We start from the raw sequence: 27,778 nt of genomic DNA, 5'->3' as shown, positions 1-27,778 counted from the left end.
CATTCATTACTTCTTGTGATACTAGAGAATTAGTTTCTCTCTTGAGCAAATCAACAACCAATATCGTAGCAGTATCAAACAGTCATCCTCAATATCGACCCCTGTGAGGATTAGGAATAATATATATGTAGTTTATAAAGTACTCCATGAGCCATTGCCCTGCAGCTCACAACTGGCAGCCTACTGAAGCTTATCAGGTGTGAGCCTGGTCAGTACCTGGATGGGAGAGCTCCTGGGAAAAACTAAAGTTGCTGCAGGAAGTGGTGTTAGTGGGGGCAGGAGGGGGCGCTCATCCTGCGGTCTGTGACAGGTTCTAATATAGTACATAGTACAGTATAGTAACTGGGACAATATACCGTAAATATGCGCCGTCCTTCGGATGAGACGTAAAACCGAGATCCTGACATTCTGTGGTCATTAACAATCCCAGGGCGTTTCTCGAAACGAATAGGAGGGTTACCCCGGTGCCCTGGTCAAGTTTCCCACTGGTCTTTACCAGTCTAAGCCTCCTAATAATCCCCATCTATGAACTGGCTTCATCACTCTGTTCTTCACCAAGATGATAGCTGGTGTGTGGTGAGTGTACTGGTGCACTATGGCTGCCGTCGCATCATCCAGGTGGGGCTGCACACTGGTGGTGGTGGTGTAAGCGCCTTGAGTGGAGTGTCCAGAAAAGCGCTATGTATGTGTAAGGAATTTTTATTACTTTTTTAGGGGAAGAAAGTCTATGTCTATCCGACATGATTTGCGTCTTAGACAGGAGTGTCCGTATGCGTCCACTAGGTGGAGCTAAGAGTCGGGTTTACTCTTAGCACTGATTTTCCCAGCGCACTGATTTTCCCAGCGCAGCGCTCCCTCCAATCCCAAGTACTCTCGACAATCCCAGCCCCCAAACTCCTGCGGTGTGCCCGCCTCCACGCCGATGAACACCCAGATCAACCAATCATTGTCTTATGATGGCAGCTTTCCCCACCCACCCCGAATGCTGATTCGCCAGACAAGGTGTCACTCAAGAAGTCCTCGGACGTTCACTGGAGAAGCAACAAGCTGCTCCTCGCTGGGGTGAGAAGAGGGGGGGAGGTTTCGCGTTTTCATCTAGCGAAAACAGGAGACTCCGAAATAGACATAGCTGGGTTTTGGGAAGGGGGGAGCGGTAAATTGCAAACTTTGTGTCAGTGGAAGGAAAGAGAGAGCCTTGCTCTGTTTTTTTCCAGCAGCCCCCGGAGCTCGGTGTCGGGGATGGATGATTTGCGGCCTAGCGGCGGCGCCGGAGCCCAGGGACTGGCGTCGCTGTTCCCCCCGGGTCTGCAAGCCATTTACGGGGAATGCAGGCGGCTGTATTCCGATCAGCCGAACCCGCTGCAAGTTACAGCCATCGTAAAATACTGGTGAGTGTTGCCTGCAGCAGCCGGAACACCATGCCGATGCAAGACTTTTTTTGTAAAACCTTGAAGGGAAATGGGGCTAGTTTTGTGCGTTTGACTTCATTGAGATTAATATAAAGTTTTGAACTGTTCAGCCGTAATCTGGCCAGTGAGGAGGGTCGCGGTGCTGTGCAGCTGGAGCTCGGGGGTTATTTTTTTGTCATTGATGTTGGTTACACTGTTAGCGGAGCTGTAACTCGCGGACTGAACTTTCTCACTTTCGTCCTTGTGGTCGATATAAACAAAGTTTTCACGGTGAAGGGGAACCGTTTCGAGTCTCGGGGTTAAGTAAGTGATCTCTCCCCCCCCGCGTTAGGGGTCCCAGACCCGTAGATACAGTGATGGAAACAACTTTTCAGGGGGCTTTCCTTTTGACAACCCCCCCCCAAATTTGTGGACATTGCACAGAAGCCCTTCACCCCATGCCGTGTAGGCAGCGAGGCCATGAGCTCTGGAGAGAGTAGTTTCGAGAAAGAGAGAAGATGCAACCCCGGAGCGGAGAGCTGGCGGAGTCTTTCAGGGCTTTTCTGTCAGGAGGAGCACTGGTCTGATTTCCACACCGGCATGACAGCAGGTGTCCTTTACAGACCAGCAGAACCGTCGAGCCTGGTAACATGCAGGGTGACAAGTCGGTGTTGAGCGGGTGGTACAGTATCATCGCTACGCTAGGGGCATCAGCGCCACTTCTCTCGGTTGGTGTTTGCGCCGAATACGGGCTCAAGAATGGTCCTACGGTTGCTTTGAAGTCCAGGACTGTTGATGCCCACGATGTGCATACTGTAGGTTTCCCACGCGAATACATGAGGGATTTCCTTTCTCTCGCCACATGACGGTACAGAACACGCTTAAAACTGAACTGATGTGTGTGTGTGGAGAGGACTGCTGTGTATGAGGGCAGATGTGATCCCTTACGCGTCAGCGACTGACAGGGATCAGGCTGAGGTCTTGAGACAGGGTGCTGTTCTGGTCCACTGCCTCACCGTCATGCCCTGTATCCAACACATTTTCTGCTCCCGCAGATGCTGATCTCTTGTGGTTTGGTTTGGTTAGGTACTCAGTTGCAGCCAAGTTTATTTCTGACTGAGTCACCCCCGTTTAGGTTTCTGAATGTGCCTACACATGGTAGATAGTCAAATTTGCTTGTTTTTTTTCTATCTTTTTTTTTTAACGTCTATTGCATTTTATTTCTCTTGGGGAGCAGTTTATCATGGTTGATGCCGTCACTGGATTAATTGTATTCGTTTCATTAACAGACTGACCTAAGAAATATATTTGAGTATAAATAGGGGTGCACTTTATGAGAAAGGTAAAAAATTACTATTGCCTTAACACATTTGTTGTGTTAACACCAATGAAAACCTGACTTTGTGATTAAAATTCTTTCAGTGGTTGTCTGTTAGACCAAAATTTCAGAAGGAACTCATTTTGGTAAAGTGGATATTTATATATTTGTTTTTTTATACACCAATGAGGGAAGCAAGTGGCTATAAATTGCATAATTTTGAGTTTCATACTAACATTGTAAATAAATTCAGGATGCATTTGTCATTACCTGTTCTTTCAGGTGACGTGCTGAAGACCAGGGAGATTTAGGCTGAGGTAGAATTATTCAGCCACAGTAAGTGGTCTGGCGGTGAGTAGGTGGTGGATACCCTTTATGATCAGGACTAGAAAGGAGATCATTGATGACTTCAGGGAGCTCATGAGAGCTGTTGGTACTCAACAGGGACTGTAGGCACAACAGATCTTGAGATCTGGTCTGGTGTAGTGAAGAGAGTGTCTGGTGAGCATTTCTTCATGTATGAATAAAACACATGCATTACAAGAAGATGCAGAGGGACACCAGTGATTGACTTTGACTGCTGGTGAGCAGCATACCTGACATGACTAGGTCAACAAGACAGACTTTATTTGTATTTTATAGATGGAGAAGATCAGTAATGTTAGGTTAAAGTGATCTAATTCACTCCTCTCCTCTGGCCTCTTCTGCTCTCTTCTTGGATCTCTCTCTGTCACAATATTTGTGCCAAGAGGGTAAAGTGTAATAGACTTTAATATTCATCCCATGATAATGGTAGGGATGGGGAGACACAAGTATGCCGTGTACCCTTCACAGGGGTGTCTATAGTGTGATGTATGTGTTGGGTTTGTGGATCCGTAAACGGGCGTCTGTGATTGGCTGGCAGACTGGGACTGTGGGTGCGATTGGCTGGCGGACTGGGACTGTGGGCGCCTGCGATTGGAGGTGGTTGCCATTTAAGTTCTGTGCTGTTGATCTCTGGTGCTGGAGGCAAGAAAATCCACTAATTATGGCTTAATTTACCATGGGAATGCAACTGCTGTTACTTTGAATATTCCCAGGCGAAGCAGTTTATTTAGTTTCTCTTGACCTATCTGAAATGTACTTTTCCAAGACTTTCAGTGGCTATTTACTGTATATACTGTACACACAGATTATTTTTCAGAAATCAGTGGTTAAACCTTAAGCTGGGCCTCAATGTTCTTCCTAATATTATGGAATATTAAGTTATTCCTAAACTTAGCTTGTCCACACGCCCACAATGAAAAACAGCCGCACTAATAGACAGTATACGGTATTGCATCACTACAACCTAGTTATTTTTTCTCATTTTAGATGCTGTTAATGAATCCCTTTGCATGTCATGCACAGCTAACAAGGGCAAGTAATTGTTCTCTGTAGTGCAAGAGGTCCAAGGCAGTTGCTGTGGTGGGTGATTGGATCTAAGACATTGAGTCCATTGTATTGGATCTGAATTGGATGTCTTTCAGAACCAATCAGTATTTTGATTTCTTTGGGAGCAGTTTCTACATCTCTGTCCCTTTCCCCTCCAGAAAACGGATTAAATATCTTTTGAAATTCCCTTTCACACGCCCTTTAAGGCTTGCACGTTGAAGCTGTGTGGACTAGAATTAGTAACAAATCATATTATGTCTTGATTATAATGAAACTGTCATATGAGTAGCTGGTTTGGTAGTCAAATGAATTTCACTATAAGCACTCTGTCCATTGAGCACAATCACTGTGATGTGCATGTCTAGGCATCTTAAACCCCCCTGGCTTGTGCACTATTTGGAGTTAGAATGGATTGTTTTATCTTGAAAAAGCCATTATAATCAGCATTCAGTACACTTCAGTACACAAATTGATCTTTTTACAACTCTAACTCCTTATAAAAATCAGATGCGTGGCATCTCCTGTAAGTCTGATAGTTAAAATCAACCATACACCTTTACTTTCTAAAGGTTGGGCACACTTAAAAGCCAATTAAACAGGGGATTCAATTAAGGGGAGCTCTGGTCTGTTTATTCACATCCCGATTGTGTCTGCCTGCTCACTGCTTTGTGAAATAATTGTAATGTTCCTTCACACAGGCTGGGAGGACCTGACCCACTAGATTACATCAGTATGTATAGGAATGTGGGCTGTCCAGCACAGAACATCCAAGAGCATTGGCACTACATCAGCTTCGGACTCAGTGACTTGTATGGAGACAACAGAGTGCACGAGTAAGTGTCTTTTTTTTTTTTGTTATACAGACGGTCAAGCTACCAAAAGTCAACTATCATAAGGGTTGGATTTGTCTTTAGTTCTTTGGCCTAGTGTACCATATTAGTTGATTCACAGTCAGGGTGATTTAGGTGCTTTAATTAACTTAAATCACCCTGCTTGGAAACTAGCATTGAGGGTTAAAAAAACAAAGCTCAATTCCTTTTGTGTTCGCATATGAAACAGAGCCTAGTTCATAGAAAAAAGTACACATTTGATCCTTTTTGTGGACTGATTTCTTTTTTTGATTTCACAATTCTTGGTTGTAATTGGTCTCATAAATCACATGGCGACAAAGACTACTTCCCAGAAAACCGGTGAAGATGGCTGCCAGGGAAGTTGTGGGTTTTTCCAGGCTTTTTGTCTTTTCCCAGATTTTATGCAGCTTTTAGTGAATATCATCACAAACCAGTACATGAAACTGTAGAAAGTGCTATAGCGTGCGTTTTAAAAGTGTGTTGGCAAGTTGGTACGGAAGTGCATTGCAAAATTAAATATTGCAGTATTGCATGAATATCATAGGTTTACGTGATAATTTACTATTACATGAATACATAATTATCACAATTATACAAAATACGTCATTTAATTATATGATAGTAAATATGATGTAATAACATAATTATTGTAAACCTTAGAGCCTTGTAATGATAAGCTGAATGAAAGAAAATGATCCAGGACGAGTCTTTACTAATTGTGAATTCCTGTTCCAACTATCCTATGCTTTATTGTAATGAAATCCCATCTCAGAAAGGCTGGTAAGATGATTTGCAAACACAACATCCTGTCCTGTTCTGTAAAAATTAATTTAATTATATTTGTTTTAAATTCCGTGAAAGCACACATAAGAGTGCAGAGTCTCTTATTTTTCTTAGTGTATGATTCTGCCTTTTCATTTTAAATATGAGCCACTGTCGAACTTTACTGCAGTAAAATGTATAAAAACAGGGGGCAAATCAAACCAATAGCTCTGGGCAGAAAATTAAAGTTTTTAACTCGTTTTAATAGATTTGTTAATACAGTGAAAAATACTCTGCTTCATGTACACGTGTTGTGCAGGCGATGGCTATTGTGTGAACACGTGATCAACAGCAGAAGGCTGTGCGCAGTGTTTTTTTTATGGCAACAGTCCGCTTTCTTTCCTGTTTCTGTTCATGGAAGAGCACAAACAAGCCTTCACCTTTCAATGTGGTTCAAAATTGATACGCAATGCACAAAATATACCAGACAGTCCTGGTTCGATTTGATTCTAGATGAAGCGTTCTTGTGACATGTTCACTTTGTGATGTTTTGAAAACTACGAGGTATCCAGTTTACCAAAAACATCCCAAACGAGTCAAGTGTGAAATGCATGTGTATGTCTATATGAACGTGTATACACTTTCATCAAATAAAGCTGTCACTATTGGAGCTTTGCACCACTTGGACATTTATCCTAAAACCAGAAAGTTCCGTGGGTGGTGTGGTTGTGCAGTGGGTTGCTTTGCTGCCTCACGGCAATCTGTTCGACTTTGTATGTTCTCCCTGTGTTCACTTGGGTTTCCTCCGACAGTCAGGAGACCTACTGGAAGGTTAACTGGCTTCTGGGAAAACTGGCCGTGCTGTGAGTGTGCGTGTCTGTTTTTGAGTCTGTGTGTGCTCTACCTTGCACCTGTTGTTTGCCAGGATAGAGTCCGGCCCCCCCATGATCCTGATTTGGATGAAGCGGTAAGATGGATATACAGTGGTGCGAGAAAGTTTGTGAATTGTCTGAATTTCTGCATAAATGTGACCTAAAATGTGATCAGATCTTCATCTAAGTCATAAAAATTGATAAAGAGAACCTAATAAAACAAGTGACACACAAAAGGATATACTTTTTCATTCATTTATTGGTCAAAATTTGACATTTCAATGCAGTTGTGCCTGTCATGCCGACTCCACTGACCACTGAGTGTCTTCGAGACACTCATCTTTTAAAGGGGAACTCCAGTCCCAGTTTCTCAGACCAGTTAATCAGTCTTGGTAACAAAATTAATCCATTGATGGTATAGAAAAGAAATTTAGAATTTCTAATTAAGCACTGTGAACTTTGTGAAATTACTGTAGGTCACAATGTTGTTGAAAACTGCTGGTATCGCCACAGGCAAGAACGAGAATTCACCGGAATTGTGACGTGTTTTGGCCCTTCCTGCTCACTAGTCACCATAATGACTCATGTAATGTGATTTACGAGCGAATAAGTACAGGTTGTGCAGCAGAGATTTCACTTCAGAAATGTTCCAACGAGATCTGCATGCAGAGTTAAAAAGTGCATAGTATTTGTCTGCAAAACTGTCTCAAAGTTGAGAGAAATATTTATATCGAATTAAAAGAGATGTATTCATTGCTTGTTTACAATGTCATAGGGCTGCTTCACGTTACTGAAGGTTTTGTTGCCTCATTCTGAATAAAATTCTGAATCAAAACATGGTGCTCTGCATACCTGGAAATGTTGTCCGTTTTGTGGTGTAAATTGGAGTTTTTACATTGTGGACATTTTACTTTTATTGTGGTTTGAAATGCACTCAGTGATGCTGTTTCTTTCTAGCCCAGAAATTTAAAAGTAGTGTTGCAGTTCCACTTGAACACGTCACAGGCAGCACACAGCCCCATAATAAAGGTTCAGTGCCCGGCCTGCAAGTGCCTGGGAGGCCACAGGGGGCGCTGTGTCCCTGAGAGCTGAGAGAGCCATGGCCAGCTAACCCTAACTAACTGCAGCCTTTGGGGGTATCGGTAAGATGAGCCCCTTGGGGGTTCAGTTAGTAGTGACCAGATCCAGGATCACAGATCTCTGCCTGTGCTCAGGCAAGAGCCACTCGGGAAACCAAATTACAATTTCAGTAAAATAATAAGAATTGTTCCATCCTGGAGGCTGTTATTCACTGGAAGTTTCTAGATGTTTTATTTTTCAGTGTTAATGCATTACATTGATATGATGGTTTTGATATAAACTAATACTATAAATTGTTGATCGTGATGTTTAAAAAGTTTAGTATTAAAAGGTCAGGTTATGTTATGCTTTGCAAAAATATGCTGTAGCTCTTTAAATCTGAAATGACTCGATCTTTAACTTGCATTAAACATTAGTTCTTAAGTGTGCAGAAGCATGAACCGTTGTTGAAATGCCTTTTTTTGTGTGTTCACTGCCTTAGCTCTACACAATGAAACCGTGACAGACCTTCTGATCAAGGTGTCAAGTGAGTCGATATGCAAGGGGCTAGAACAGGTGAATTCTACTGCTACACACAAAAACACTGTCACTGGCACAGTGCTATAGCTAATTGAGCTTAATTATACTGCTGAAATATTCAGCTAAAGGGTTACTGTTTCTCAGTTGTTTATTAAAATGATTCATTGTGAGAATATTTAAGAAATTAAAGTTTTAGTGTACTTCCTATCTGAAATGACATAATTCCTTTAGATTCTTTTGAAAAAAGCATTTAATAAGCTAGACAAAACTAAATACATTAGAAACAATCATTGGTTCAAGTGAAATGTGATGTTTAAGAAATTAATTGAATTTAAATAGCACTTTTAATCTGAAAGGTAACAGTTTACCTCTAGAATGTTTTTTTTGTCTGTCTTGAAATCCAGAAATGAATACAATTGGTGAGATTGGGTCAAAAGGCACTGAGCAAGAAAGTTTAACAAGCATGCCAGCAGTGGCTTGCAATTTAAGAAAAAAGGCTTTAGTTTGGTATACCATTGTATACATAAAGACATAAAGAAAATATGGGAAACATAATAGTGTTTGTTGGCACTTTACTCTTCAAAGGCTCTTTAGTTGAAAACTTCTTTCCTAGTAAACTCAATTTCTGATATTTGTGCTTGTGTAGCATTGCATTGCTGTGTTACATGTCACAGATGGCCAGATGTGGTTCTAAAGACCCATAGCCTTGCCAGAGTTTATTTCTTTCTGTTTTTAGTCTTTGTTTAAGTGACCAGTGGTCAAAGATCAGGAGACATGCAGATTGTGATCCCTTAAATAAACAACAAAATTCAGATGTTAAAAAGATCGTGTTACCTCAGTTGCTAGTTATTGAACATTACTTTCTGTAATAGACTGTGTCCACTCTAGTATTCTACATGTCTTGCAGTTTGTTCTAAAATTACAAAACTATTATAAGTTATATCCCTTTACCTTTGTGAAACAACAGCATGTGATGAGAAGCCACTGAATGTCTTCTCTGAAGTCTGTCCTGCCCTTGAAAGGAAGACATTATTTCAGAATCGCCAGGCAGGCATGGAAAAACGGATTTGTCATATTGTGGATGTATATCTAAAGGCTGTGTTGAATGAGGTGGCAATATTGAGTATGACGGATTGCTTAATGTATGATACGAGACTTTTTTAAGACCTAAATACTGTCCCAGTAGACTTGTTTAAACTTCATTTTGAAGGACTGTGCATAATGGGGTTTTAAGGCAGTTGCAGGAAATACAGGCTGCCCTGTGGGGTATTAGCTTCCCTTATCACTTTGAAAAAAGTGCTTAATCAGCTGTGTCCTGGAGCAGCATTGTTGGAGGCAGACCTCCCCTGTAGCAGGCCATGTCCTGACATTGTTTAGACCTCCAGATGGGCCAGATCCAGATGCCACCATTTGTATCCAGGTGGTTAGTAGAACAGCTAATGAATGTGGAGCTGGTAATGGAGAGGAGGCCACCTACTGAGCAGAGACACTGAAGGCACAAAGACCCCCATTTAGGATACTGTTTTGCTCTGAGAGAGCTTTTTTGTTCAAACAAAAAGCGGACAAAGATGAATATAAGAACTACTACAAGTGTGTCTCAAAAGATGTGATTCATGCTAGATCTGTCAAACATGGCCTGTACCGCAGTGCTTGTCCAGAACTTGCCCAAATTTCAATCTATGAGCCCAAAGTTGCAAAGTTAAAATCTCCTGCAATATTGTGCGACCAGTGTTAAATTTATTTCAGTGATCACTGTGGTCCAGAGTTAGAATACAAAGCTCTTGGAGCTGGCAACTGAAAGATAGCCCCTGTTTCCACTCTGCATCACTGCAGTCTTGAGTGCTTTATTACGGGTTGACTTGGCACTCTGTGCGTCCCGTGGTCGAAGCTCTTGTGCAGGCCACCCCTGTTGATGGTCCTTGCCCCAGGTGTCTCTCTTTCAGTCAGAACACTTTGAAAAGCTTTGTCTGCTTTCAGCCACAGGTGACAGAGTTTGTTCTGTCGTCCCCTGAATCTGGTCGAGATGAATCGAGATGGATTGAGATCGCTGCAGTGACAAAGGCAGACGTCTTGCAAGTGGGATATCTTGGTTGAAAACAATTATACTTTGTGCTGAAATGTACATTATTCATACTGTGTGAGAGAACTTGGTCTTCAAGACAAGTGTCATACCTGTAGCAGCCAGTCCTGGGTGTTTTGCAAGTGTTTAATTTATGGATCAGTATTTCACAGACACGACAGGGTAGTTGCAGTTCAGTCTTCTGTTTAAAATAAGGAAGGCTGATGTTTTTACAGTGCTCCATATTTGGAGTGACAAAATTGTGTATAATATATATGTATAATATGGTCATATTATACATTTATCAACATTAAGCAATACATATTTTAAATAGGGTTAATTTTCACGAAGATCCAGTAACAGCACATAACTCCTGAGCGTAATTTAAAGGCATAACTTAACTTTAACTTTGATAAAGGCAATAATCAGCTCATTTTAATAATAGAAAAGAAGAAGTGAAAGCCACTGATATACCTTTAAAGTAATTGAGAGCACAACATTTTAATTACAGGCTGTAGTATGAATGTGCACATATTTTCATGTAATATTTGTATATAATACAAAAATGTGATTTAAAACTAAACTTTTATTTTTGTGATTTAAAACTAAAATGTACTTTTCAATGGTAAGCCTATTTGAAAAGTACAATCACCCCATTCTTGTCATGCCCTAGTGGGGCAAAATGCACTGTCTCACCAGTGAGACACCGCTGCTTATTGTACAAAGGGGAAAATCAAGGTAGATCATTTTATTTCAGGCTGCTGTGTTCCTGTCTATTATACGGCAGTCCACCATCAGTACAGCAGGCCTGCTTCTGATTTACCTCATCAAATTTAGAGGTCAAGAAATCTGTATGCTGGTGTTATCTACCATACTAGCAGCCATATCACCCTGCAACTCACAACTGGCAACCCACTGAAGCTCAGCAGGTGTGAGCCTGGTCAGTACCTGGATGGGAGACCTCCTGGGAAAAACTAAGGTTGCTGCTGGAAGAGGTGTTAGTGGGGCCAGCGGGGGGCGCTCACCCTGCGGTCCATGTGGGTCCTAATGCCCCAGTATAGTGACGGGGACACTATACTGTAAACAGGCGCCGTCCTTCGGATGAGACGTAAAACCGAGGTCCTGACTCTCTGTGGTCATTAAAAATCCCAGGGCGCTTCTCGAAAAGAGTAGGGGTGTAACCCCGGTGTCCTGGCCAAATTTCCAATTGGCCCTTACTAATCATGGCCTCCTAATAATCCCCCTCTATGAATTGGCTACATTACTCTGCTCTCCTCCCCACTGATAGTTGATGTGTGGTGAGCGTTCTGGCGCACTATGGCTGCCGTCGCATCATCCAGGTGGATGCTGCACATTGGTGGTGGTGGAGGGGAGTCCCCATTACCTGTAAAGCGCTTTGAGTGGAGTGTCCAGAAAAGCGCTATATAAGTGTAAGCTATTATTATTATTATTATTACTACCCGCTAAGAGAGCCCCATCCTTGTGTACCTTTGACTTTAATGCCAACCAGTACCAAAAAAACTTCAGACTGGGTTCCAATGTGATTCAGTTTGTCATTATATTCTCAAAGCTCTGGAAAATGAGGGGCTTAATCAACATGCAGTGTGCTGATTAAGTGTTTATCACTACTTTCAAGCCAATTGTAATCTGAGGAACATTAAATGGAAAGACTTATTAGGCGGTAGTGTCTTTAGGTGTTTGCATTATTGAGTGACAACTCCATAATCTCTCTTATCCCATCTTGAAAATCATCAATGGCCTGGAGGGAGTGGCCGTGACCTCTCCTTTTTGTTTGAAACCAGGACAACGTGATTGTCTTAGTGTTTCTTTGGGTGTTCCCAATTTGAACAGTTTTCCCTCCCTTAAGACACGTGGCTCTTTTGAAATGTCTGGTCAAAACGGGCTTTAAACTCCTGCTGTATATTGTGTAGAATTCAGAATATAACATTCTGGGTATTCTCTTAGGGATGTTCAATTCTCCCACCTTCAGAACGTCTGGGGTCTGTTTCCCTGAGACTTTCCTTTTTTGGTGTTGAAAAGAGGAGGAGGAAAAGGGAAAGCTCCCCCCAGTGTGCCTTGTAATTCCAGAGCAAGCACAAGCAGAGGTTCTAATCTGCCTCTGTCGCTGATGGGAACTGGACTTGAGGACGTCTAGCGCTGGAGAGGTCCTGGGACGCTTGGCTGGGCTTCGTGTGCGGTTAGTTTAGGAAGGAGGAAGGAAGGGGGGTGGACCCTAGAAACAAATACAAGTCAAGAGCCTTTGAGAAGGAGGGAGAAGCTTTTTTTCTCATTCTTGTTGGACACGTGAAATGAGAAAGTGTCTCCTCTATAACGGAAGAACGTTTCATTAACATGAGGGAGGCTTTTTACAGACATTTAAGAATTGGCTCTAACTGGTCTTGAAACATTGCTCCATAAACCCTTTCTTTTTTTTATTATTTTGTAAATGTTTTTCCATCCAGGTGAACAAGTACAAGAATGAGACGCATAGTTAAAACATTGAGACTGATTAAGACAGATACTTAAAACCTTAAGACAGATGTTTAAGACCTTAATTGTTAATGGGATCTTTATTGCTAGAATTTGAATAGTATCCTGTTTTGACAAATCGGTGCATAGTATATGTAGAGAGGGTTTAGTTGATCTTAGCTGATGTTTGAAGCTGGGTGGCGCATTGCTGCCTTCGAGCACTGAGACCCTGGGTTCAATTCTGTACCTGGGGTACTATCTGTGTGGACTTTGCATGTTCTATCCATGTTCACATGGGTGTCCTCTGGGTGCTCTGGTTTCCTTCTGCACTCCAGTTGCATGCTGGTGGGTTAATGGGCTTCTGGGAGAATTGGCCCTGGGTTGGGGTGTGTTCGGCGTGGGCGCAGGCGCGGGCCCAGCGATGGGCCAGAATAGTCTCTGGCTTCCCCGCAAATTAGAATTGGAAGAACTGGTCAGAAGATGGATGGATAGTTGAAGCTTAATCCAGAATTTTGCTTCACCCAAAGCTTTTTCAAAAAGTCTACGCTCTGAAGTCTAGCGAACGACTGCGTGTGTGATATCTATGAAATTCTGAATGAGAAGTTGATTAGACTGAGCTCCTCTCCTTTCTGATCTTCAAGGTATGGGGATACCTATGACCTCTTTCTTGTCAGTTTGCAGATTTCTGATGGTTGGTCCAAGTTCCTGCTCAAACCTTCTCTGAGGGCAATTCAGCTGCTTAGTCAAATATGTTCTTTGATGTTTCTAAAGCCTTGTTCACATTTTATTTGTAATAGATTTACGGGACAGGATGGTGCCAGTGGGTTTGGGTTTGAACTGACCTTCCGGTTGAAGAGGGAAGCAGGAGAGACGGCGCCCCCTACCTGGCCAGCAGAGCTCATGCAAGGACTGGCCAGATATGTGTTCCAGTCAGGTACAGTAACTCGATGAGACAAGATAATAGAAGCCCATGTTCCAAAACACATGCTTGATTGTTGTAGAAATGTACACAACACTAGGAATGGAGGCCTTAAGATTATACCAGTGGCCTGTGGATTATTCAAGGGCATATGAACAGATACCAGGCCATTTGGTAAATCTAGCCCACTTTCTAGAGTGGTGATCCATATGAGACTGACTCTCAGTCTCCTGCTCGACAGTCTTGGTATATGGGTTTCCTGTAGCTGACTGACTTCCCGAATTTGTGTTGCATGGACAATGTGAGCTGGAGCTCCCTCTACTGCACAGACGCTCTTCTCTTTAGACAGGAGGCCATTGGCTCTGGTCCCTCTTGGACCACCCCGAGGGATTTTTGTTCAGAAAATACATTTCTTTCTAACACCACCAACTGAGGTCATCCTTTGTCCTGAAGTGCACCCTTCATCAAGGAGCAAGCACGAATGTCGTCGAGTACATGAGCCAGCTGCCCTTTCTCACCCTTTTTTATGCCAAAAATACAGTAAAAAAATCTATTGCACTCCATTGTTTTTTGTCATTGTAATACTAGTGTCTCTTTCAACAGTCAAGCACAGCTTTGCAGTAAGCTTTTTAATAGGAGTGCATTCTGTTAAAAATATACCTTTTAAATCATTCTCTTGGTCTTGTGAAACTTACTTCAGATGAAAGGAACTCGGGTCTCTGCCGTGTGGGTCAAAGAGGTGAAGATGTTAAGGAACATTCCCAGTGAACATCCTGATAGCACTCTAGAAAATGTTAACATTTTAGAAGCAAATGGGCATCATAAAAATAAAAGCTCATCCCCTTAAAAATTTTAGCAAAAGAATTTCAAAATATTATTTGGCCGAAGCTTTGTCTTAATCGAATTTCCATTTTCTGATGGACCGTTTGAAGTTGTAGATGTGGCTTCAAAATCAACAGAATGTGACATTAAGATGCATGAATCGCTGGTAAAGTACACTATAACTGCATGCGTCTGAGCCATAGAGCTTCAAGGGAGCACTGAGCTTTCTGCTTTCAAAAGGGTGAGCTCTTTGCCTACTGTTCCCAGGCCCTTTGTCATACAGAAGAATTTTTAACAGCAAGGCTGGGTCTTCGGTATCCCGCGGTGACATCAATGGGGCATTTGTAAGTGGACTGTGAGATGTCAGGAGACACCATCAGCAAAGTCAAGTTAATGTTTCCAGAAGTAGCCCGGGGACCTGTATGGAAATGTCAGGTTAACAATTACAGGCCAAGACTTTTCAAGGTAATTATGGACGCATGAAGTGTAGCTGCCTCTTCCCATACGGGGAGCCAAAGTTTTTTAAACTGTTGCGCAGTTTAATTTTAAAATACCTTTCTTCTGGTGCTGTGGTACACAGCCTGACACATCGACATGCACTTGCCAAAGAGCAGATTACAGAAAGGTTTTGTAGTTGTTGTTTTTTTTTAAATAGATGGTAACATATGATGTTGTTCTCGTGATGTCAGTTTTCTAAGCCCCCTGAACCCCAGAGCTGCCCGTTGTGTACTGTACACGTCAGAGACTGAGGCTGCAGGCTACTCTCCAGCTCGGGCTACTCCAGCTGGGTTCAATTTGCACCTGGGTGGGCTCCGGTCTTCGTCACGGATTACCGCAGGGTCTGTGCGTGCTCAGCCTGTCTGACACGCATTCCCAGGGAGCGCCCTTGCCACTCCTGTTTCCTGTCCTTCTCCCGCTTCAGTCGAGCACAGGACATTCATCCTCAAATATGACGGGAAAATACTGTTTCTACTGCGCTCAAATGAACATGCAAAACCAGTGGGCTACCACCCAAGATAAACTTTCTGAATTTTGTGCACTTCACAGTAGTTCAGCAAGCTGTTGTTTAAATTTGATACACAAGGTGCTTTTGCTTTTGAGTTTTACAGTTAAAATAAAATTATTTAAAAAACCACAGGACTTATGTTGTCTTGTTTTTTTGGTGGTGGTGTTTAAGCTCGAGGTTTTAAAGCTAACGCTGATGAGGGTTTTGGCGTTAGGACGAAGGGGGGGTTTTGAAACCGGTTGCCTTGTACCCACTTAGGCAGTGCTGGTATTTAGAAGACGTTTCCTGTAGTTCTTGATATAAAGTAAACCCATTTAAATGATTGATTGTTTATTAGGGTTTTTTCAACATCCCCCAGTCTCACTGTATGAGATCCTGCTTTAATATTGAAGTTGCTTCACTTCAAAAGTAGATCATAGCAAGTAAAGACCTAACTTTAAATCTCTTTTAATGAAAAAACTTCTCAAAACGAATTATGTACGTTACGAATTTAACCATATAAACACTAATGCCATATTGTGAGGAGCTACGTTCCTATTAAGAATTTATGCACAAGATGTTTAACATTTAGGGACTGGTTACATTTTACACTCACTTCCAGATACAGTTCACTGGGCTGGCTAATGGCTCTGTCCTGCGGCCCTTCAAGGGATCTCTGAGCAAGCGATGACATGCTTGCCTTCAGTGGAGATTTAAAGGGTCTGACAGCCCTTGTGGGTGTTAATTTAAGAAGGAGTCATTTCAGAAAGTTAATGTTCACTTAAAAAGGTGAGTCACTGGGGGACTTTGCATTGATGGTCACTTAAGTTATTTCAACATTGGATTTTGAACGTTTCAATTCTTAATGAAGTACATAGCGCATATGTACTTACACATCATATAAGTTCATTAACTGTTGCATTCTTTAAAATGCCTTGAAACTTTGAAAATCTACCCTTTTATTTAAAAACCTTTAATCATGAAAAATATTTTTGAAAGTTATTTTATACAAACTTTCAAAGCAACTGAAACTCGGAAAGTTACAAAGGATTGAGTATAATAAAACAATTGAATCCATTGAAGGATGAGACCAGTATAGTTACTCTGTGAGCTTGCTTGAATGTTAAAGAGCCTATTAGCAAAGTGTTTAATCCTATAATCTCCACTGGCTGCAGCTGGAGAGTAGCTGTGGTTGCTGGGTAAGAATAGAAGGTCTGGCCAGTCTCAGACAGACTAGGACAGGTGGGTTTCCTGCAGTGAGGTTAGCATGTGAAAGGCCACATCAGGACAGGGATTCCCAGTAGGACACAGCTTTGCTGGGCTGGTCACCATAGAATTAAGTTAATCACTGGTATAAAATGGTCCAAGCATGAAGATGTATAATAGGAATGGCTTCTTTGTGGGTTTACATTCTTCATTTCTCTGGATAGTGCTGTGTTACTGCAGATCACCTAAATCTTTGCTTCAGTTTTTTGATTAAAGAGATTTCTAGTTCTAGATGTTCTCTTGCATATATTACACTGCTTATTTTATACTTGATTGTCTGTACCTTTCAATGTTTGCTTCAGCACATGAAAAAAATGAACACCAAAATTTGTAGGAAGTAAATTATTAGAATTTATTTTCCTTTTTTAACAAAACTATTCCTTGACAAAAGTCCTTGTCATGCTCTGCCAGTTTTCTTGGTTTTTAATTGTTATTAAAAGAGTATGTGGAGGTGAACTGTAACAAAACAATATAAAAAGAGCACACCCAAAAGAGATTACAGGATAATATAAAAAAAAGAGTAGATTTGCATATTTACAGCAGACAATACTGCTGTGGATATTTCATGCCAACAAATAGCCTAGAGTTTGCATATCCTTATAAATGTTTGACACTGCAACGATATGCCATACGCTCATAGCTGGAATGTTAAGTCTGACTGGAAAAGCAGAAGATGCCATTCCATAAGGAGCTGAATATTTCTCAGGTTCATTGTAGTTGGCCTTCAGTTTTGTAAAGCAAGGCTTTCTATGTTAAATGACAACAGTATCAAAAATCACCAAATTCTTTCAGATTTTCAAATGCTAAATCTTTTTTAAAACTTAGAATTGGTCTTCTCTTCCAGAAAACACATTTTGCAGTGGAGACCATGTGTCATGGCACAGTCCCTTAGACAACAGTGAATCCCGCATCCAGCACATGCTGCTCACAGAGGACCCCCAGTTACAGCCGGTGCAGACCCCCTTTGGAGTCATCACTTTCCTGCAGGTGAGTCATTTAGTGCCAAACGTCTGTCTTCATCTTAAAGACTTTTAACAACAATGTTACCACCTTATAGGCTGATGGCATCAGATCTCAGAAACCTACCAAGACTGGAATGACCTTCCTCAGACTCTGCAAGGGACAAATTCATTAACTTTCTTCAAATCTATGCTTAAAACTCTCCTTTTTTTACTTGGGTCTGTCTCTGATTGCCCTACATTGCATCTGTATAAGCCTGTATAAATATTTTTTCTTTCAATTTTTGTTGTACTTTTTTATCACTGTGTACAGCGTGCTTGGGTTTGGAAAGGCTCTTTTAAGGAAGTGGTGTCAGTGGTGTTGGTGGACTAGCCAATACCCCACTATTAAGAATGGGGGACACTGCTGTGGGAGTCATTAAACATCTCAAGATAATTTTAGACAGAGTGCATAAGCTATGCGCTTCTGGATTAATTCTACTATCTGGTTTCCTTAATACAAAACAATTCCAGAAAATACCTCAAAGAGTTTGGCTATTTATTTAATTGGTGGAGTAGTTTGTCACTTCTCTATCTTACATGCTGTGCAGTGGGGCTGCTGCATGTCACCCAGGTGGGCTGCACTGCACTGGTCAGTGACGTTTTTCCCCTCCTCTACAGAAAGTGTTTTGGGATGAACAGTGCTTAACAGCTTCCACTTCCTTGTATCCTTATATGTAAAAAGATGTATTCTATGTATCTCAGTTCAGAGATGTCCACAGTGTTATCCACTTTGCATCTCTTAAGATGGAAATGTTACCAGTCATCTTTAAACTTTGAACACCTTACCTAAAAATTCATACAGCTTCAACACTGAGATATCAGCCAGACTTTTCAAGTTTTTCAAGTTTGTATCGGGAAATGGTAATTAAAATGTGTATCTTTCCGGATGAGCCCTTTTAAGTGAATTGTCAATACCTCCAGAACAAATCCTCCTCACTGCTGCTGGTGACTTAATGCTGCAATGTAGGTGGCACAAGGCCACGCTTGTGCTGCAAGCCGCTCTCAAGCATCCATCTGTGTTACCAGAAAGCCACTTATGTCTGACACAGGTCGCAGCAATAGGGAGCCCATCACTTAAGTAGGGCACAAATACACCCCGGGTCGACAGCCAGTCCATCACTGTCACAGGCGGGCAATTTAGAGGAAGGCAGAACGCCTGCAGGCACTCTGGAGAAAATAGGCGAATTTGACACAGAAGGTGCCCTAGATAGGGAGTCCAACCCTGGATCATGCAGCTTTGAGCCACCAGTGCTAACTACCAGGCAACTGTTCCACCCCCCTTAGAAACATGGATTTTCTTCTATTATTCAGAAGGCAGGTTTTGTGTAATAAAACATACACTAAAACGTAAATCTTAAATCTACCGATTTATCATGAACATTCATAATGCGAATTAAAGGTTCTTTCAATGGTGTTGATGCAGTTATTTAATGAAGATTTTAAAAATTGGGCTGTTCAGCAACGGAGTTTTGACTCCCCTGGTCCACAATCATGTGCTGTTCTCCTACCCACCCTCCCACTCTCCCCAGATCGTTGGCGTTTGTACTGAGGAGCTGCAGGCAGCCCAGCAGTGGAACGGCCAGGGGATCCTCGACTTGTTACGCGGTGTCAGTGTGTAAGTCATGTCCTTTTGAAGCCCATTTTATTTTTTGTGTGTCAGATTTGATTTCCTGGTTTGTAATTCAACTGGGTGTCCGAGAATGTACAGTGCAGTCCATAAGGATTTGGACAATGACACAATGAGCTGTTTTGGCTCTGTACTCCAGCACATTGGATTTGAAATAAAACAATGACTATGAGTTAGAGTTCAGAATGTCAGCTTTAATTCGAGGGTATTCACGTCTATATTGGGTGAACCATATAGGAATCACAGCCCTTTTTAAAAATAGACCCCCCATTTCTTGGGACCAAAAGTAATTGGACACATTAACATAATCTTAAATAAAGTTTAACACCTAAAATTTGACACCTGAAGAAGGCTCCATAGCCGAAACGTTTTTTCCTTTCTTTTCATTTCAGCATGGAATAAACCCGTTACCTGTTCCTTAAATAAAATCTGGCATGTTTGCAAATCCTTTGCAGTTGATGACTGCCTGAAGTCTGCGACCCATTGGCATCACCAAATGTTGGGTATCTTTCCTGGTGGTGCTCTGCCGGGCCTGTAATTCAGCCATTTTCAGTTCCTGCTTGTTTCGGGGGCTTTTTGCTTTCAGTCTTGTCTTCAGTAAGTGAAATGCATGCTCAGTGGGATTCAGGTCGGGTGACTGACTTGGCCAGTCAAATACATTCCACTTTTTGTCCCTGAAAAACTCCATAGTTTCTTTAGTAGTATGTTTGGGGTCATTGTCCTGCTACAAGGTGAAGCATCGTCCAGTGAATTTTGAAGCATTTGGTTGGATCTGAGGAGATAAGATGCTTCTGTACACTTCAGAATCCATCCTGCTGCTGCCGTCTGCAGTCCCATCATCAGTAAAGACAAGTGAGCCAGTTTCATTGGCAGCCATACATGCCCAAGCCATGACACCACCTCCACCAAGATTCACTGATGAGGTGATATGCTTTGGATCATGAGTAGTTCCTTTTTTCTCCACACTTTTCTCTTTCCCTCACTCTGGTACAGGTTAATCTTCGTCTCATGTGTCCACAAGGCTTTGTCCCAGAACTCTAGAGGCTTTTTTTTACCTGGCCTTTCTGTGGTAAGGTTTGCACCTTGTAGTGAACCCTCTGAGATTATGCTGGTGTATTCTTCTCTTTATGGTAGTCTTTGACACATTTATACATGATGGAGAATGTTCCTGATCTGTTCAGCAGTTGAAAAGGGGTTTTTCTTCACGATTGAAAGTATTCTTCGGTCATCCATTACTGTGGTCTTCTGTCGTCTACGAGGTCGTTTGCTATTGCTAAGCTCACCAGTGCGTTCTTGCTTCTTAATGCACCAAACAGTTGATTTTGACACACCTAATGTTTTGGCTATGTCTCGGATTGATTTATTCTCATTTTTCAGCCTCATGATGGCCTGCTTTAATGGCCTTAACGCTTCTTTGGTCCTCATGTTGAGAAACAACAACAACAGACTCCAGATGCAAATGCCACATCTAGAATCAACTAGTTAGGGCTCTTGTGCATGAACTAATGATGCAACAACACACAGCTGGCCAAGAAACAACTGAGCAGCCAATTGTCGAATTACTTTTGGTTCCCTAAAATGGCAAGACTGTATAAAAAGGGCTGTGATTCCTATATGGTTCACCCAATACAGATGTAAATACCCTCGAACTAAAGCTGACATTCTGCACTTTAAACTCATTGTTATTGTTTCATTTCAAATACAATTTGCTGGAGTACAGAGCCAAAACAACAAAAATTGTGTCACTGTGCAAATAGTTACAGACTACACTGTATGTCAGTTGTTCAGCCAATAGGTGCAAATGAATTCTGGACTTATTTCTACCACCTTGTTTCCTGTTATTAAAGCTATATCAGTACTTTTCTTATCCTTTAATCTTCCTGGGGTTTTCTTCTTCAGGCCAAAGTAACGGCTCCATAGTTTTTGCTGGGAAGGCGAGGAATAATATGCTGACAGTAACTCAATAAAGCAGGGTTCTACTTGCAAAATTCCCTTAGTTTAACATATGGAGTAATATTTCTCATTTATTGTTGTGACAGACGTTCTTTGTAAATTTATTGTGCGAAAGATTGTCAGCCAAATTCCAGGCAGATTTGTAAATACAGACAGCTAAAAAATGATATATTTCGTGGCACAATTTATGTGCACCTATTAGCTGAACAACTGACATCTGTTCTTGTTTCTTGGGATCTTTTTTTCTGCTCTCAGTCAGACGCCCAATGTAATTAAAATGTGGAATTGAGCCTGAGCCTTACAGTGCACCTAAAAAATATATACCATTTCTTAATGTGACAAGTTAGTTCTCACTGTAACATGCGTGGGAGCATTCAGCAACAGGAGACTTGATGGTGTGTTGGAGACGGTACACACTGCACATTAACCTCCTTGTGTGCTGGGGTGAAGGTGAGTCACCTGGGTGTCAAGATAGCTGAAGGATCTGTCTGTGTTCTTCCAGTCCCCCAGCTATCTCCTGGGTTCTTCCTTACAGATTTTTCAAATATCTCAAATAGCTCTGCTTGAGTTAATGTAAAATTAAATCAATAAACATTTTAAAAAATCAATTAAGCTACTGTGCCAAAATGCTGAGAATCTGTAAGGAAAATGTTCTTACATTTAAGAAAATGATTTATCTATGATTTCACCCTGCAGTTAAAACTATTTTCAAAAGCATAGACAATTTATTTGTCACCTTGAAGACTCTAGAAAAACATGTCTAATGGTATGCTCTCCCAAGAAAAAGTAAATGGCAAAATATTAAAAATGTTGCACCAATGCAGGGAAGCATCCATTAAGATCTGGTTAAAGATCATAGGTTTGAATTCTTCCCGTAGATATGGAATAATTATTTTCCACAGAAATTCTTTCATTGTTCCAAATTTTAATTAATCGAAATAATTTGAATTCATAGATCTCTGAATATATAGAACCGTAATTACCAGTCTGAGCAAACTCAACTACTTGTGCCGATATCTAATCTTTTCTTCCTCTTTCCTGTGAAGCGCCGGAGGCCCTTGGCTGATAACAGACATGAGGAGAGGCGAGACTATATTTGACATTGACCCACACCTACAAGTAAGGCCTTGAATAGAGCAATATTCCTGTGTGTGCATACATTATTAATGGAAGCACAGTGCTCCCCTCTGCTGGTGATGTTTCTCTTTGCACTTTATTTTTTCAAGCTGAGCAAAAAGGCTTGCAAATACTCACCCAGTTTTTTTTACTGGCAAATAAAGAACCCAAATTAATTCGCAGCAAGGATCTGATTGTTTAAACGCAGAAACGCCCATCCTCTGTGGTGGATGGAGTGCCTTCAGTGTACTTGGAATGCATTCTCCTGCCTGGACCTGTGGTGATTTTCCACGTTTTCCCCGTTTACTTCAAGCAGGAGAGGGTGGACAAGGGGATTGAGACCGACGGCTCGAACCTGAGTGGTGTCAGTGCTAAGTGCGCCTGGGATGACCTGAGCCGACCCCCAGAAGACGAGGATGACAGCAGAAGCATCTGTATCGGATCACAGCCTCGCCGCCTGTCTGAGAAAGGTCAGGACACTCGCCTCTGTGTGACCAAGGAGGTAGAGAGTTTGCAAAACGGACACTGCAGAGGAGCTGGGAAACTCCAGGGGCACTGCTGCAGACTTACTCTGTATACATCTTTCTATTCAGACTTACCTTTTCTCTCAATTTTCCAAAAGTCACTGTAAAAGTTCATGGCAAATATTTCCAAAGAGGCTGGATTTTTGGAGAGCTGGGCTCTTCATTTATTTGTAGCACTCATGATTTTGAAATTCTAGCTAGGATTAAAATGTAGATGGAAAATGTGGAGGTAAGTCTCCATTACAGCAGTACATTTAAAAGTTGTCTGATTTTAATCCAGAAAGGTTGTTTAAAAAATAAGACCATTCTCACACCCGAAGAAGGCTCCACAGCCGAAATGTCAGCATGGAATAAATCTACTTGTTCCTAAAACTAAGACTTAATTCAAATCCTGGTTCACAATTGACCATGGAAATATTGAAATGTGAGCGATATGAGTTTTCTGGAAATGCCAAAGCTTATTTTTAAAAAAATGAAAAATGCACATGGAATTCATACATCACGCCTTTGTGGATGATTGTCCTTGATGTTTCTAAGGAAGTCTGCATCATTTTTTAATTTATTCCTGTTTGTTCTCTGTTGCCAGGATGGAATGCTCAATGTGTATAACTTAGGATAGTGTGATTGTACAGCTGTGCTGGGCGATAGCTTGCCATTTTCCCATCTGTGTCATGGCTAATATTTGCATTGCTGAAGAAGCGTTTACTTCTTCTTAATTTGGTTGATTGGATATTTTGGCTGTGGCCTTCACAAGGACAGTCTCGACTGAATCTGGATTCATGGGTGAAACAAATTCTTTCAGATTTTATATTTTATTGGGTGGAGGAAAAGAATATAAACACATTTAAAGGTGCTAACAATAAGAAAGAAAGGGTGGTTAACTGGATTCTGTAGGTGGGAGAAAGTATCTCACCATTTTGTCGGTTTTAACGCTTTCACAACGTACCTAAGGTGTAATTTTTCCCATTAGAACAGAAGAATTCCCTGAACCTTGTAGATTTTTTTGCTGCAGTTAGACCCCAAGCAAAAGACACTGTGCGTGAAGATGGATGGTAACTTGGGAATCATCAGTGAGAGGTCAAGATCTAATAGGTACAGTCACAGCAGTCACGTCCATAAACAGGAGTCACATACAGTACATGTATGCAGAAACGCTGTTCCAGGACACTCCCAGAACATGATGTAGAACAGGTGGGTGGAGAGCAGGGGCCCTCCCAGCGCACCTTCCATGGGGAATGTGGGGAGCCTGTTTCGTTCACGCCTGCCACTGCGACCTCGCATCTACTCTGAAACAGTGGAAAGGTTTTGGTTATGTGACAGCGAGCATATGTGACAGGGTTACGTGACAGGGGCGGAGCGGTGGCTCTGTGGCTAAGGATCTGCACCTGTGGCTGAAAGGTTCAAATCCCGCAGCCGGCAGAGGAATCCTACTCCGTTGGGCTCCTGAGCAAGGCCCTTAACCCCAACTGCTCCAGGTCCGCTGTACAATGGCTGACCCTGAGAGCAAGCTGGGATATGCGAAAAGACAAATTCCTAATGCAAGGAATTGTAAAGGGTTAATAAAGTGATATTATTATTATTATTATTATTATTATTATTATTATTATATGTTGTTTGTGTCTGAAAGTGGCAAAATCGATTGAGGACACAACAGCTTTTTGAAACCGCCTGAATTGATTTTTGGTGTGTTTGCCCTCAGACACAGAGCAGATCAGAGAGGCCCTGCGGAAGGGATTGGAGATCAACAGCAAACCCGTTTTACCTCCCATCAGTGGCCAGAGGCAGAACCATGACCGGCCACAGTAAGTCTGTTTTATTGGGTTTTTTTTTTATTTAACCGCAGTGCAGCAGCTGTTGCCAGTGTTCCCGACAACTGTAGTACATTTCTGTTTACTGTCTGGAGCCGTCGGAGAGGATCTGTATTTAACGAGCCTGACTGCGGTGGAGATTGTGGTGTCTTGATGCAAGCCAGAAACGTAACACCCTGCGCTGGCTCTGTCTTCTGTCTGCTGGTGGTAGAGGGCAGCAGGATGGCCTAAACAAAAGCCGTGACGTGCTTCTCCTGCAGGAATGGGAGATTGACTAAGATGTCATTATGCAACAGAGACATTCGTATTATTCATTTATATAATATATAAAGGTCATGTGTAACAAGAAACTTGTGATTATGGAATCTATTATTATTATTTGAAATTGCTAACATAATGTAGCAATAAAAAGTTAAACTAGTTTGATCACTTTGGTCCATCGTCATGTGGCTTTTAGTGCTGCTTTAGGGCTCTCAGGTCCTGGGCTGGAATCTGAAATGGGCCACTTTATGTGTGGAGTTTGCAGGTTCTTGCTGCTTCTACATGGGTTTCTGTGGTGCACTAGTTTCCTCCAGGCTTTCAAAGACACGCTAACTGGGTTACTTTATTTAGTGACCCAAATTGTCTCTGTCTGCACACGGGGGAGCCTATGCATCTGATCTGGCATGGGCTGGTGTCCCATACAAGATGTCCCCGGGTCACTGCGACCCTTACCAGGGATAAACGACTGATCATGGGTGACCCTGGAGACACTGTCACACTATCACATGAAGTGGTAGCCCCCCCCACACACACACAACTACTTTTGTCCCTTCAAATGATCCATATTTATCGTTAAAACTATGGGAACCTAATTTGGGATTAGTTTCGTTTTCTAGTTTAAATGGAGGCAAAGGTAAAACCAGACGATTTCCCAGTGCTGATTCTAGACCTTCCCCAGCGTTTATTTTGGTTTCTGTTCCGAGATCAGACCCCAGAAAGGGGCCAGGCCTTGCGATTAACAAAGGACTGTTGGAGTGGGGGGAAAGAAGGAAATGAAAAAGAAAAGAAATAAAACAAAACAAATCATGATCAGGATCAACACTGTAGAGGGATGCAAATGATAAGTTGTAAGTAAAACTGACGTGCTGCATTATGGTCTCAAAAGCATAGGCTTGTAAACTTGGATGGTTTAAATTTACATCTACCTTTCCTTCTGACTTGCTGCTTGGCATTTATCGTTAATCTACTGTATTTGGAAACTTTCAAATGCAATAAATGTCACACCTATCTGACTTGCATTGTATATAAATGCACCAAGCAGCTGATAACTTGAGTTGCTTGTTAAGCTAAAATGATGTTGCAGCACAAAAACAGACGGCCAATAATGAGATCTTCAGGGACGTGTGAGGGAGACTTTAAAAAATGTTTGGAGTTGGGTTTTTTTTTCCGAAAACCTATTAAAATGGCAGAATTGGCAAATTAGCTATGCATTGGGAGTATTACTATTAAAAAGAAATGTTGCATGTTGGAGCATTTCTGATGTTTTTCCGCAGAAATGGGAGGAACAAAGTAAAATGATTAAGTGCCTGTCTAGCTAGTCTCCCTGTGTCTGTCCTGGCTTGGTGTTTGCTGTGTGTTGCAGATTGGCACTGAACAGGCCTGTTCAGCCCCCCTCCTCCTACAGCAGCCATTTCTGGTAGTTTGCATTAGTCCCAGGGTGTTGGAAACCACCGTTAACATTTGCTCTGTGGATAAAAAGTCTCTGAAGAGAAGTTGTCTTCTACTAAAATTCAGAGCGATACTTAAAAAGTGACCTCTGTGCCCCCCCCCTCCCCGCTCGACAGACAAAAGCACAACTGCATTTCTAATGTGCTAATGGCACAACTTGACAACCATGCAGTATTTTATTGTGAAAATAAACATGATTGAATATTTAACTGATTTGTGCATTAGCACCACCCTTCACTCCAAAACTGTAGCTGACATTCTCATCCTAGGAATGATCGAGGGCACAAATGCCAAGCTGACATTTCTAATTCTGAGTCTGGCAATGTACAGATTTGGGTGTACTGTTGTTAAAGGAAGGTGGTGTACTGTTGTGTACCTTTTCACTCTGAGTTCACATTTTCACAAGAATGTATTGCATAAATGACTTATTTGTATACAAAATGTTCATTTTCATTCTTCATACGCACATTAATTGCTAAAGTAGCTCATCTCTAAAATGCAGCATTTTTTCAGCATAGTTAGAAATAGCATCTGTGGCACAAGTTGTGAACTGTGATGTTTTTTTTCCATATACCTCTACAAAGCCACAGATAGAATCTGTGCACGGCATGGACTTCCGTATCTCCCATTATATAACTTGGCAGCTAAAAAGGATTAAGGTACATTAGCCAAAATTCAGGAATCAGGTTCCAGTCCATAATCAAGGATTTTACCTTTTCTCTTCAGCTTTAAGTCACTGAGGACCTGCTGGTGTAGAACATATCTACAATTTTTTCTTCCCGGAACACTGTAATCTAATTGGCTGCCAAATTGTTATTAAAAATCAAAAAGGCTCCACTCAGACCTTAAATGTAGTGAGGTCCACGTTATATTAATCTGAACTTGTGGAAGCCAATAACATGTCTGAGACATTTTGTTTAAGAGGGGAGGGGATTGATTCCTGCGTTCTTCTTGTCAGAGATATTTCCTATTACCTTTGCTGAACAGCTGATTTGTGAAGCTCCCAGGAAGTCTTGAGCTTCCTACTTGTATTCACTCACCTGACCAACCTCGAAGGTTACACTGGATCGGGTAACAGCAAGCAGTGGATCATTGCCTGAAGACTTGTGAGCAAGAACCACCATCCTGGCCCCTAGCCTTCTGTTGCTATGTTGCAGCAGGTTTAATAAAATTAAGATAAACAGGTTCTATACTAGCTTACTGAAATAATTCACCACCTTTATTCAAAGGCAGCATAAGATGTTTCTTCTGGTCTTGCACAGATCTTGCCTACAATGTGAGTAAAACTCAGGCAAGGAAATCTGGACTCTACACCA

At 41.7% G+C, this 27,778-nt stretch overlaps 1 protein-coding gene across 5 annotated transcripts in view; it reads left to right on the top strand.

The window, feature by feature from the left end:
- The first annotated feature begins 907 nt into the window (after positions 1-907).
- The window catches only part of sufu (suppressor of fused homolog (Drosophila)), a 41,199-nt gene continuing 14,328 nt past the window's right edge, over positions 908-27,778 (top strand). For 2 of the 5 annotated variants that reach the window (XM_088636006.1, XM_088636004.1), the window contains exons 1-9: positions 908-1,062; positions 1,215-1,388; positions 4,818-4,952; positions 13,529-13,665; positions 17,568-17,710; positions 19,254-19,339; positions 22,351-22,423; positions 22,737-22,890; positions 24,644-24,746. In XM_088636006.1, coding sequence (XP_088492132.1) covers positions 923-1,062; positions 1,215-1,388; positions 4,818-4,952; positions 13,529-13,665; positions 17,568-17,710; positions 19,254-19,339; positions 22,351-22,423; positions 22,737-22,890; positions 24,644-24,746 — 1,145 coding nt within the window. In that variant the 5' untranslated portion in view covers positions 908-922. Of the gene's footprint in view, positions 1,063-1,214; positions 1,389-4,817; positions 4,953-13,528; positions 13,666-17,567; positions 17,711-19,253; positions 19,340-22,350; positions 22,424-22,733; positions 22,891-24,643; positions 24,747-27,778 lie in introns of all 5 variants that reach the window. The other 3 variants (XM_088636005.1, XM_088636001.1, XM_088636003.1) reach the window with 2 other exon arrangements.

The sequence above is a fragment of the Lepisosteus platostomus genome, chromosome 6 (genome assembly GCF_059453375.1).
Source record: "Lepisosteus platostomus isolate fLepPlt1 chromosome 6, fLepPlt1.hap1, whole genome shotgun sequence".
Lineage (NCBI taxonomy): Eukaryota > Metazoa > Chordata > Actinopteri > Semionotiformes > Lepisosteidae > Lepisosteus > Lepisosteus platostomus.
This window is presented reverse-complemented; position numbering and strand designations above follow the sequence as displayed.